Genomic DNA, 13,891 nt, shown 5'->3' with positions numbered 1-13,891 from the left:
AAATAAAAATAAAAAAACAGCATTTCATTTGTTACCGTTTTTTTAGATCCCAAGTTACATTGGTGTAATTTGAGACCAACCACACGGAAAAAGAAAAAAAAAACAATTCAATCTTATTTGTATATAGTATATACCCATATATATTTACAGTTCTCAAATTTAAAATATTTATCTTATTTATAACTAATTCTTCAAAATTCCTTCGTATTATGGATAAAATAATCTATATTATACATGGATGAAATTATAATTTTTCAACATCAATTTTTGCTTTCCTCTCACTTTTTCATTAATTTTTATTCTATATATTTTCTGCCTATTTCCTTTCATTCAAAAGTTACCAATGAGCCCATAAAACTCTTCCTCTTTTTCCTCTTTATTTCTTTCCTTTGCCAAAAAAGACATTAAGGAGAATATATTTTGGGATAAGAATCAAACAAGATGCAATGAGGTTAGCATCAAAAGTTATGAATATCTGAAACACAAAATTCACACTACATGAATTTGGTGTTCTTGCAATTAATTTAAGTCATGCGGCCAAAGTTCATTGAATACAAAACAATTGAATCATATGCTAACAACAAAGCTTTATCATATTTACACTGCTGAAAGAAACATTTCTTCATTCAAATGAGTTATTAGTATGAACATTTTTTAGTCCAACGATAAATCATATGAGCTGTGAACTATCAATGTACCTCAGTATTTCAGAGCCAGTTTCAGCAACCCAATTCACTGCAGTGCCAAAGAATAGCTCCCAAAACCACAGATCCAATGCTAACACTGATGAAAAGATGAGCAATGCCAACGTCTGATAGCGGTTCAACGGCCAGCCTGAGGCTTCTGCCATTGCCTTCAGAAATGGAAATGAACTAGTGTTTAGGTCCCTTTTCCTTATGGACCATGCTGTTATCCATTGCACACTAGATGGCACTAAATCAAACTCTTCCCTTAGTCTCCTCCCTAAATCCGGCATGTGACCGCCTCCATAAAGAATTGCGATCCTATTGTGTCCCTCATCCATTGCGGCTCTAAGGGTATCTACTGCGACCTTGTTTCGCTCACCAATTATGACTGATTTCTCCTCCACATCTGCTGTCACCTGTGTGAACCTACACAAACAACAGTTTTAAGCTCAGATAACAGATGACGGTTGCATTTTGTGAACAAAACTTGACCACCAATATAAAACTTCGTTGAATCTTATCATAGAATATCTATCTCACTTAGCAAGACAAGGCGTATTTGTTGTTCATATATACATGCACTCATGTACTGGTGCAAGATTTGGGATGATCAGCACAGAAAATAAAGAGTATGCTAGAAATTTAGAAACCTACAAGAGCAAGATTGAAAAGAGAGATGGAACAAAAGAAATAAATGACAGAAACTTACTCAGATGTTAGTCTCTTTGCAAGGAAGACCTTCATTGCAGCACCAAAGTCAAGCCTTGACAATGCCTCGATTTCGGGATAATCTGATGCTTGACTTCCTACATCAGCACAAACGCCTCCAATGATGAGAAGGCCAACAAGTGGCATCGGAAGTACACGTGAAGCCCATAAAAGCTTGGATCTCAATGGGTCGAGATCTTCCGGGATAGAAGGCTGCAATATTGCCTTTGTAGATTTGAGGGTCATGTCTCTTGCAAAAGAAAATAAGCTTTCACCTTTTTCTAACTGAAAATTAACAGGAAGAAAAATCATATCAACAAATATATACAAAGCACCAATTGCAGTGTACAGAATCCTTCAGATCAGCCCTCAAAATGTGTATATGGCATTGAATTGAGCAATAAAAATTAGCAGCTTAAGACCTGAAGTAATTTGAAGGTCTCATAATCAAGATCTGCATGGTACCAATTGGCAGCCTGGTAATTGAGGCAGTCTAATTGAAAATCAAGCGTAAGGATTCGAGCCATTTGGCGTTGGATGCATCCCAAAATGTTAAAACCCCTGCGTGAACTTCTTAACCTTTTTGAAGCAGTAGGGTTTCTTCTGTTCTCTAAAGCTTCCCTGCTAGTCACCATTTCATAGAGGACACAATCATATGATTCAAGTTCCTTCTGGAGGGCCAGAAAATACCTTACAATCATAACAAATTAAGTCAGTTCAATGAATCACTTGCAATTATCATTTGCATAAAAGTAGCAATGCTCCATACTACCACTCAAATGCATGCAGCAAGTAATCTTGTCATGTTGTTTTGTGATACACCTTAAGGTACAAAATGTATCCTTCAATCACACTCTATCTCCAATACAATTGAGTATCATGTTGTACCAATGGATCAGGAAGATCGATTCTTTTCCAGTAACATGATATTTTGTTCATCAAACTTTTAGAAATTAACATATTTGGGTGAAAAGAAAACAGCATCCAGACTCTAGCAACATTTTGAACTAGTCAATAACCTATAAGCTTAAGTTAGTACTTTTTCAGCACAGATAGCTTGGTTTTGTCATCTAATTATATGCTAATAAAGATTGAGTTAGTAATTGTAAGAGTTAAGCAATTTTGCTAGAAGTGTAAATTAACATCAAATTCAATTCCAAACATAAGATTAGTTCACATTGGCATTCACAGAGCAAAAGTTCCAATCTCAATCTTCCTCAGTTGCCCTAATGCCTTATCATCAACAGAACCACCCTAATTTTCCCACTTCCCTTTCCAAATCTTCATTCCTAGCAACAACTAAAACCGCCATTATAAGCTGTTGCTGATAACTATCAAAATCACAAAAGAAGAATATGAAAAGAAGGCAACACGTACTCTTCATCAGCGATGTGAATTGTGGAAACCAAATCAACCTACACCAAAAGAAACACAGAAAACCCAATTGAGAGAAAGCGATAAAGATGCAAACTTTGGACACCCCAAGAGGGAAAAGAATGAAGGTTGAAAGGTGGAAGCACCTGAAGGAAAGGGCGCAAGAGGTTCCAAGGGAACTTCTTTCTGTAGCTGACAACAGCTGTTTGAAGCTCACCACTGCCACCATCAACACCACGCTTGAACCTCATGAAATCCGCGATGGAATTGTTGTTTAGGAACTGTTCCGGTGACCCATCTTCGTGGAGGACTTGGCTTGAAGCAGAGGCGGAGGAAGAGACTGGGAAGGTGGAAGAGAATGATGAAAAGGGTTTTCTTGTTGGGAACCAAATAAGACTCTGTTGTTTGAAAGAGGAGCGGAAGGGTCTTGTTCGGGTGGGAGTGGAAGTGGAAGGTGAATCCGAGTTTGAAGGCAGTGAAGGTGAAGAAGAGATTATGGAGATTGAAGTTAGCACCATGCTTCTCTCTTCTATCACCAGAGACAGACAGAGAGAGAGATTGGGGTGTTTGGATAACCAGGTGTAAAAACGAACCCTTAGATTTTTGTTCTGGTTGCGGTTATGGTTATGGTTATGGTTATGGTTCAGTTTTGAGTAACACTGATACTTTGGTTTAGAGTTGGTGAGTTGCTATGCTGTTCAACCTTAACTCATGTATCTTATGATAGAATATTAAGGAAAATGGTATTTTACATATTTATGAGTTGAATTATCTAAATTTGTCTTTTATTTTTAAATTCTAACAAAACTTTAGAGGATAATTTGAATAATTCACTTTCAATTATTAGTTGTTAGATTAATTTTAGCTGTTAAAATGGTATATTTTTAATTGTTATTTTTTTATCTTAATTATCTTATAATAAAATTTATTAAAAATTTATTTGTTTAACAAATATATTAAAACTTTAATTGAAATCGATAAAAGAACCAAATATCCAATAGAAATCATTTTAAAAAAATTAACAAATTTATTAAAAAATTTAAAATTCGTTGACAACAATTTAAATATCAACTCAAAATTTTTGGTAGAACATCTTTTATCCTTTAAAACATAATCTAAAACTACAAACATATACAGTTGTACAAATGATAAATGTCCCTTTTTTTTAGTACACTATATTTTCAGGAAATAGAAAGACATTCGAACCTAAAATTTAATAATGAATAATAGTGTAATTCTATTTTTATTTCTGCCTTATTGATTTTTTTTTCTTTTGTTGGGTTTGCTTGTGGGTTAGAATCTCTTCAGCATGGTTTTTCTTTGGAGTGTTTGTTATTAGATGTATTATTATTATTATTGTTATTATTGACTTTTACGTAATGAGCAAGCTATAGATCATGTTCCTAAAACTATTCTAACTTAGAAACGACAATCGACAAGTAGTTGATTGACATTACACCTGTTTGTTATGATTAAAGTCTGGTTAGTAGTAATGTTTTTGAGTTCTTGATTTTCATGATGGAAGTTTGATTAATATTACATGTCCTGCGCATGAATTCCCAAAAATTGAATATCAATGATTCTCATTACGGCAATTTTTACATTACATGCGTGAAGATTTGGATCTTTATTTCTTTTCTTAGGTACTTGCCTTCTGAAATAAAATGTCACTAAATACAAGCATATTAGATATCCTTAGAAAATTTGGTCAAATATCTCTAAAATTTGTTTTATTTTTTTTTTCGAGAATAAATAGAATAGAATAGAATAATATGGTATTCTTTAAAATTTATCAAAATTACACACATTATCTATTTGACCATTATACTATATACATTCTCTAACATTGTTAAATTGAAATGATGTTACAAATAAGTTGTAACAAATCATTTTTAACATTTTAAGAATATGATAGAGTTATCAGAAAAATCTACAGTCCATTTCAACACACAAAGTTATCCATTTCAACTCACGTTATCCAGTTTAAAAAATATGGTCATTTGCACAATACCATACATAAGGTCTCAAACAAATAAAAAATATTGATCAATTATTTAACAGAGCACCAATGGTTCAGAAAGCAACAAACTGGAAGAAAAAATGAATAAAATACAAAGAATATAACTATAAAAAACTAAAAATAATAGCATTGCATAAATGTAGCCTATTATAACATTACCAAATAAGAAAAAATAACAAATATATGACAAAACAATTTCCAGGGGGGAAAAAATGGGGATCCACCTATTGTGGCAAACTTAAATCATGTCAGCCTCCTCCTTCATTTTGCAGCTTCAAACTTGCAATGTACTCAACAATGAACATGGAGGCAAGCTGAAAAGGATCACTTTAAATGTCTATTCGGAATGCCAAAAGAATGGTTTACTGAGACACTGATAATAGCCTAAGGCCTGCTTCTAAATCTACCAATGTGATGGTAAGAAGTTCTTCTGTATCTATACAATCGAAGCTAAGCCTCAAGTCCAAATTCTCTCTAGCATTAACCAACATGGTGTCTACCATACCACCATTCGTCTCTTTTCGCTGCTTTTCAGTCGTTACCTTTTCGATCAATTCTGCTATAGCTTGTATACTGCAAGAAGGATGCAACTTGAATCCGTATAGTAAACTATCTTCGGCTAAGTTATGCATCTTGATGTGAAGAATTTGCGCTAGTTCTTTTGAGTTGAAATCAACAAAATTGAAAAACTTGGTAACCCGTCTGCAAAAACCTTCATTTGAAGCTATAACTCTTTTCATCGGTTCGCTGTACCCTGCGAATATAACTACGATTTTTCCACTGTCCATGACAGACATAATCTCCTCTAAGGCTTCTAAACCATAGTCCTTATCATCTGCCTTCTGCATTGGTATTAGTCTATATGCCTCATCGACGAAGAGAATTCCCCCCTCCGCTTCTTGGATCTGCATACAGAGTTTAACTCATTAAGCAAAGCACTCAATGACTGGTTCTCAAAAGGCAAAGAAGATGTGGAACAGGAAAGATTTCAAAGGCAATGGCATACCTTCCTCCTGGTTTTTGGACCAGTATGGCCGACAAATTCACCAACTAAATCAGTTCGTTGTACTTCTGTCACTTTATTGGTAGGTAGAATTCCCACCATATGGAGTAATCTTCCAAGGACCCGTGCTACCATAGTTTTACCTATCAAATAGAGAAGACAGTTGGTTAATTTTATTTTTTAGAAAAGATAAAAGATAACAAGGAAAGTACATGATCCATAAAGTAAAGGAAATCAGTATGCAAAATAAAAGGGGGCAAGCCAAGCTTATCGGTTATAACCTGTTCCAGGATTGCCAAGAAAGGCCATATGTGGGGGTCTTCGCGTGCCAACGTGCAGACCAAGAGCTCTACGCCTCTCATCCAAAAGCATACCCTTTGCCCATTTACGTAGTTGAATTTTTAGGTCATTTAGACCCACAATATTTGCTAATTCCTTTTCCAGCTCGTCCATTTTAGCTTTGGTTTCGCTGCATGCTTCAATCGCTCGTCTCTTCCTTTGCTCTTCCTCTGCATGCTTTAGTAGTTCTCTAAGTTTCTCACTTCCAGGGCCTTGGGAAAGATGATTTAAAGGATTCATCCCCTCCTGAAATTCAAGGGTTCAATTTTGAGAATCTATTTTGATTTCACTAAAACTGATTTTAAGTAATAGAAAAACAGGGCTCAAGTTTCGTACATTGTCCTTAGCGCTGCAATCTGCATTGTAGTCAAGCAATGTTTTCACAGTTAATAATTCTTCAGCTCGTAGAGAGTACCAAACAGCAAGGTGTAGAGGAGTCATACCATTCTGCAAAGAAAAAGATTGTAAACAAACTTTCATACAAAGCATATAAATGGTTTTTGCTTAGTTTAATTCTAGAGTAAATGATAGATGAAGCAAGGAAAAAAGCTCACATTTGCTTGGGCTTCAACAACAGCCCCGTGGGCCAGAAGCAACTTTGCGGCTTCGCTGCATCCATTTTTTGCTGCCATGTGCAATGGAGTTTCTCCATACTGCAAAATGGTGATAAAGTAAAGGTATTTAGAACTACAATGCTATTACTAGAAGTTGAGAATCATACATATTCTAACAATAAAATTCAATCAAAAATATTGTGACAAGTACCTACCATGTTCTTCGCCTCCAACTCAACTTTATCTGGTCCTTGCCACTCGAGCAGAAATTTAACTATGTCAGCCCTATTTTGACCGGCAGCAACATGAAGTGGTGTCTGAGCCATCTGCATAAATCAGGTTAGATTAGAACTCCAATTTATGCGAAATCACATGCAATGATAAAGAAAAAGGCTAGAGATTAATATATCAGTATAAAGTCTAGCAACAAGCCTATTGATGAAGTAACCACCATTTCGAAATCTAATTACTAAACACTTCAAAAGGAAGCAATTGGAGAAATGGATCATGAGAATAATAATGACCATATCAACAGATGACAACAATTGAGATGCCGAAAAGCCACTCTTTTCCATTGCGGCGAGGGAATCAGAAACTAAAAGAACTATGCTTGGATCTCATTTTTTCTTTCAATCCATGGAACAGCAATGGTACTAGTGTAACTAAAAATGAAAATTCAGCTAGACTAGTAATCGAGACCAATTGAAAGGTGGTATCTTTTCCTAACACCTCCTACTAATTGTATCGTCCTTTCTTCTATATTATTGATAAGTAAGCAGATCTCAGAGTTATGGGCACAATTCCAAATCCTGAAACCCCAAGAAAAGAAGCATTTGAAATAACATCACCCCCATTTCACTCAAAGAAACAAGAAAAGATATCTACATTTGAAAAAGATGATAGGAAAGAGGGGTGAGATCTTACAACAGGGTTTCTCTCATTGAGAAGAGAAGGGTTTTGACGAAGTAGCCTCTGGAGTCCAACAAGGTCACCGGACTGAGCACAGCCGTGGATGGTGGGAGGCTTGGAAGATCTTGACCGTTGATCGTGAGAGCTGCTCATTGCTGAATTCGAATGGAAAAAGAAAGAAAGAAAGAAAGAAAGAAAGAAAGAAAGAAAGTAGAGAAAATGGAGAAGAGAGAATGGAGGAAGAGGAGAGAGAAGAATATGGTTGGTATGTGTGGTTTCCCGAATGCGAGTGTTGCGGCAGCTCAATCAATCAAAATTGAATCTTGGATTCTCACTTGATCGATCTTTCTTTGTTTCTTCTTCGCGTTCCTGTACACTGCTTTTGATTTCACAGTTGGCATTCGCCTCCTCTTTTTCCTCTCTCCTTCTCAAATCTCATCCTTACTTCCTAAATCATTGCCTTTTCCGAATCTAATTTTCGCTAACTACAACACTCATATATTATTAAAATTGGTTTCTTCAATTAATAATACAGCTCACCTTACATATTTTTTAAGATGTTTCTTAATTTATTTTATATGTTTAACAAACATGTGTCTTAAGACTTAATTTTAATATATTCTTTTAGTTTAAAAGTATATATTAAAATTACTAATTAAATTTTTTTATAAAAAATTATGCAAAGTTTGATTTTTAATGTAATTATTATATATTTATTAAAAATAAAAAATTTAAATTTTTTTATTAATAATAATATTAACTACTATCTTAAAGATATATATTAGCTAAAATCTTATTTTATTATAAATTAATTTCATTGAAATAAATATTATAAATTATTTAACATTTTATTTGATCATATTAATTATAATTTATAACTAATTAATTACCTTCATTATTTGATTTGACTAAAATAAATAAATTAATTTTATTTTAATCTGTATTAACTTTTTTTGTATTTTGAATTTTTTATTAATTAATAATTTTTAAAAGTGTTATAATTAATCATTTATTTGATTTGAATAACATAAATATTAAATTATTTAATATTTTATTTGATCATATTAATTTAATTATAACTAATCAATTATATTAATTAATTAATTAATTTGACTTGAATAAATGAATTGATAAATGATTTTCCTTTTAAAAGAAAAGTGGTTATATTAGATGAAAAAATCGATTCGATTCTTGAATAACCAATATTATTTCTGTTTTTATTGTAACAAAAAAAATTGAATTTTTTATTTAATTAAATAAATATAGTATTTACGAAAATAAATAAATTGTGAGATAATTACAAAAATGTATTTTGGGACATATTTCAGATGCTAAGGGGTAATTATAAAATGGGTATATCTCGGATGTTGTGATTCTATACTGTGATAGGATCACAGCGAGTCACATTTTGAATGCACCCGAAATATGTATATGGGCTAATATCGGATACAAATCATCCGAGATATATGCGCGGTTTGTGATGGGGTCTCAAGACAGGGTCATAGCATCCGAGATATGTCCATTTTATAATTATCCCCTCATCATCCGAGATGTATCAGAGGATGTATTTTTATAATTACCTCACTATTTGTTCATTTTTGTAAATATTATATTTATTTAATTTAAATAAAAAAATTATTTTTTTGTTTAATTATTCAGTTAGTCCTTATAATTTTATCGAATTTTCAATTAGGTTCATATATATTTTTTTCTTTTCAATTAGATTCGTATATCATATCAGATTTTGTAACTAAATCCCTATTGTAACAAAAACGTTGAAATTAATAGAATATTTGGTTAAACTATATGAAATATTCAATTAAATTATACAGAATATTCAATCAAGTGTTAGGTGTATATTCGTTTTGTTTAATAGAATATTTCGTCAATTCAAAATTTTAGATGTAAATCTTTTCTATCATTCCACAAGAGTTAAGACAACATATTGCAGATTTAATTATGCATTCATCTTATCTTTAACCGCTTTAGTAGGTGTTTAAACTAACAAAAACAATATGAAATCATTTTTAGGTACAAATAGAATTACTTCAACTCAAGAATAGACAAAATATATTGATAAGTTTCAACAAGTAACAATATTAGTCATATTACTTTGATTTCAAAAATAATATGATACTAAAATATAAAACAATTCTAAATATATTTTAACAAAAACAGTTTTCCATAATAGTTTATTTTGTTATGATAATAAAGAACGTAATTCAAAAACGAATTTTATCTCATACTAGATTATATTTGCTCAATCAATTTTAATATAAGAGCAAGAGAATTTAAAAATTTTACTCAAAAATCATAAGACTACGCTATTTAAAGAGAAAAAAATTTAAAACAATAAGATTTTAATGTAAATATTTTAATTTAATCACAAACTATATATTATTATTATTATTAATGAATAATGGTTATATTTTAAAAATAAGTAAAATTATTACTCATTGATTTTATTATTTTTAATATTAAAAATAATTAAATTTTAAATTTAATTAATTTTATAAAATTTTTATATAAAAAATTATTATGTATGTTTTCATTTAGAAATTTCAAAAAAAAATACTTTATCTATTTTTGTATATTATTCCGTGTACATATATTAGTACAGTGTAAAAACTTATTTACAATTGTTAAATAATTTTAGATATTTAATTAATGTTTAGATTCATTCTATTCATCAAATGATTAGTTCATCCGCTGGCTTGAATAAATGTTAAAAATTTGAATTCACAAATATTACTTTGTATATGTAACAATTCATTAACCAATAATAAATTTTGAAATAATAAATTTTGAAATAGAACTTAAGTTTACAATAAATTCTTAATTTACCAAATAAAAAAATCATAAAAAACTGCATATTTTTTTATTATGATTATAAATTCACACATCTCTAAAAAAAATGAAAAAATCAAAGTACAATATCAAAACAACTAAACAAAAGGGAGATTAACTCCCACCAAAACATAACAAGATACTCATCAGCACCCATAATAGAATCACAAGAAGATAAAGAAATAAGATAAAAAACAAGAGACTATATGACACCTATATTGTTGTTATATCCATATTTTTGTCTATGCTGTTGTTTTAAATTCTTTTCCAGCATTTATCCATGTTATTATAGAATTTTTCATCCTATAACTTGAATAGACATCTTGATAACTAAAACTCATTGTATATTTGTAAATAGAAGTTAGAAATTTCAGCTGGCATAGTCAGTTAGAGATTATAGCTAATCAGTTAAGTTAATGACTCTCTCATTTTCCTTTTAGCTTGTATATAAATAGCATGTCAAAACAAGAGAAATTTTCAATTGAGCATTTTTAATATACACACTACTCTGAGTTCAATTCCCATTTCTCTCTCTCACTCTTTCTCATCACATACTCTCACATCTTGCTTCACCATGGATGAAGCTTGATTCCTCATCTCCAATCTCTTCACCCTCTGTTCTTGGACTTGCACGATAGAGCTTGATGAGAGCATGACCCTCTCTTTGACGCGTTTTCACATGGTGCGGTGAGCGTGGAAGAGAGGTACCGCTCCGATCAACGAGACCAAGAATAGAAGATCTGAATATGGCAACCAAACAGATTCTTGAATTCGCCAATTGTGTTCTTGAATTTCATTTCCTTTCATTTCCCTTCTGGTAACTGCTCAGATTTCTTTCGTCTCAAAAGATCCCTTCTCATTTTCTTCAATCCCTAAATTGCAATGGATAACACTCAACCGTTGAATCCCAATGTGATGGATGCTCAATCAATTGCGAATTTCTTGAAACAAATGTCAGCAATTCAAGCTCAGATGGCGAGAAATTCAGTCAATTCATGGCAAGATCTGACGAGCCCTTATTTTCTTCATCCGAGCGAAAGTCCTGGTAATCCTCTCATTTCAGTTATTTTAACTGCAAGCAATTACAGTGCCTGGAGCAGAGCCATGCTGTTGGCCTTGAATCGAAGAATAAGCTCAAGTTCATTGACGGATCAATCACAAGGCCAAATGAAAACGATGCGCTTTTTGAAGCTTGGGAGAAATGCAACACTTACTTAGTGTCATGGATAACACTATCATTGAGTCCTGAAATTTCAGCAAGCGTGATTTGGAACAATAACGCCTCAGATATTTGGAAGGAACTGAGGAATAGATATTATCATGGTGACAAATTTCGGGTGGCAGAATTGCAGGAAGAACTATTTCAATTGAAACAGGGAGACGCTACTGTTACAGCTTATTACACAAAGCTGAAATCTCTTTGGGAGGATTTGAACAATTTTAGACCCATTCCTGATTGCGTAAATGGTACTTCTGTGTGCTCATGTGGATTGAATATAATCAGAGAGCATAGGCAAGAGGATTGCACCACAAGGTTTTTAAGAGGACTGAATGACCAATACGCTAATGTTAGATCCCAACTAATGCTGATAAATCCCACACCTGATATTGATGCTGCCTTCTCCATGTTAACACAACAGGAACGACAATTCAATGAATGCAATGAATCCAAGATTTTCTTTAACAGAGCCATGCAGTCGAACAATGAGAGCAATCGAGGGAGAGGCAGAGGGAGAGGTAGACACCAGGCTCCTGGCAGAGGACGAGGAAACAGAGTGCAATGTACATTCTATGACAAGACCGGCCACACCATTGAGACATGCTATAAAAAGCATGGTTTGCCGCCTCACTTGAGGCAAAGGCAAATCAGCAGCATCAACTACATTGCTGCTGAAGCACCTGCTAAGAAGAGACTCGATGATCTCAGCCAATGCAGCCTAAGCAACAGTCAGAAGGAAGTTGGTGATTCTACAAGTTATGAACTCTCTTCACACCAAAAGGATGCAATTCTGCAGTTTCTCAAAGGACAGGAGGCTCAGCAACAACCTCAAGTCACAAATCAGGTTCAATCCACCACAAACAATACTCCATTGATTCAAGGTAACACTGTCATTTTAAAATACAGTAGCAACATTTCATCCTTTGTTACTGCTAAATCTCACCTCTGGATAATAGACACAGGGGCAACTGATCATGTTACTTTTAATTTGGACGATTTTCAATCATATCAAGAAATCAGTCCCATGATTGTTAGAATGCCTGATGGTAGCCATACGACTAGTAGCATCATTGGCACCATAAGGTTTTCTAATCAATTATACCTTTCAAATGTGCTTTTCATTCCAAACTCCGATTTCAAATTAATTTCTGTGTCAAAATTAACCAGCAAGTTGAAGTGCAAAATGCTCATAGATGATAACTTATGTGAGATACAGGACCAAGCTACTTTGAAGAGGATTGGAGTAGCTAAATGTGTTGATGGTCTCTATACATTGGATAAGCAATTTTTCTGTTCTGCAGCTCACAAAACTGATTTCACACACACTTCCAGACACCCATCACTTACATTCACAGCAGCTGTCACTACTGATGACAATTCTGCAGCTTACACACATATCATAAATGCCTTATAGCATACTAGATTAGGTCACATTTCACAGCATAGACTGCAAATAATGCATAAAACACATCCCTTCATCAATTGTAATGAACAAATAAATCCATGTAACTCTTGCCATTTAGCAAAGCAAAAGCGATTACCATTTTCATATAGTACTTCTGAATCTCTTAGCTGTTTTGATTTGTTACATCTTGACATTTGGGGTCCTATATCAACACCTTCCATTCATGGACACAAGTACTTTCTAACCATTGTGGATGACATGAGTCGATACACTTGGATACATTGCATGAAAGCCAAGTCTGAAGCATCTGACCTTGTTAAGAATTTCATTGCAATGGTTAAAACCCAATTTAACAAGACTGTAAAATGTGTGCGAACTGATAATGGCCTTGAATTTCTTTTAAAATCATTCTATGCATCTCATGGCATCTTGCATCACACATCTTGTGTTGAAACCCCCAACAAAATGGTATTGTGGAGCGAAAACACCAACACATCTTAGAGGTGGCAAGAGCTATACTATTTCATTCATCCATGCCAAAATGTTTTTGGAATTTTTCTGTCAAACATGCTGTGCATCTAATCAATATCCAACCAAGTGAATTTCTCAAAAACAACTCTTCTTTCAACATAATTTTCAATAAAATACCAGATTTAACCAATTTAAAGGTATTTGGATGTTTAGCATATGCATCAACCCTTACTAATGGCAGAATAAAATTGGATCCGAGAGCTAAGAAATGTGCTTTTTTGGGCTTCAAGGAAGGGACAAAGGGATTCACTCTTATAGATTTACAATCCAAAAATATATTTACATCTAGAAATGTT

The 13,891-nt window shown here is 33.0% G+C and overlaps 3 protein-coding genes across 3 annotated transcripts; 1 reads left to right on the top strand and 2 right to left on the bottom strand.

Annotated features, from left to right (window-relative positions):
* Nucleotides 1-474: 474 nt before the first annotated feature.
* LOC112802147 (uncharacterized) lies at nt 475-3,498 on the bottom strand. The gene is made up of 5 exons (XM_025845211.3): nt 2,915-3,498; nt 2,772-2,809; nt 1,817-2,084; nt 1,396-1,679; nt 475-1,112 (listed from the first exon to the last, which is right to left on the bottom strand). Exons 1-5 carry the CDS (start codon nt 3,284-3,286, stop codon nt 671-673), a joined length of 1,404 nt encoding a protein of 467 aa, XP_025700996.1. The 5' UTR covers nt 3,287-3,498; the 3' UTR covers nt 475-670.
* A 1,305-nt stretch (nt 3,499-4,803) lies between these two features.
* Nucleotides 4,804-8,093, bottom strand: LOC112802146 (uncharacterized). Its single transcript, XM_025845210.3, has 7 exons — nt 7,609-8,093; nt 6,900-7,010; nt 6,685-6,783; nt 6,467-6,577; nt 6,073-6,376; nt 5,795-5,934; nt 4,804-5,693 (listed from the first exon to the last, which is right to left on the bottom strand). Exons 1-7 carry the CDS (start codon nt 7,744-7,746, stop codon nt 5,151-5,153), a joined length of 1,446 nt encoding a protein of 481 aa, XP_025700995.1. The 5' UTR covers nt 7,747-8,093; the 3' UTR covers nt 4,804-5,150.
* A 3,229-nt stretch (nt 8,094-11,322) lies between these two features.
* On the top strand, nt 11,323-13,073 carry LOC112803825 (uncharacterized). Its single transcript, XM_025847284.1, has 2 exons — nt 11,323-11,427; nt 11,529-13,073. Exons 1-2 carry the CDS (start codon nt 11,323-11,325, stop codon nt 13,071-13,073), a joined length of 1,650 nt encoding a protein of 549 aa, XP_025703069.1.
* The last annotated feature ends 818 nt before the right edge of the window (nt 13,074-13,891 follow it).

The sequence above is a fragment of the Arachis hypogaea genome, chromosome 5 (assembly GCF_003086295.3).
Source record: "Arachis hypogaea cultivar Tifrunner chromosome 5, arahy.Tifrunner.gnm2.J5K5, whole genome shotgun sequence".
Lineage (NCBI taxonomy): Eukaryota > Viridiplantae > Streptophyta > Magnoliopsida > Fabales > Fabaceae > Arachis > Arachis hypogaea.
The sequence above is the reverse complement of the archived record's forward strand: the minus strand, read 5'-3'. Positions and strand labels throughout refer to the sequence as shown.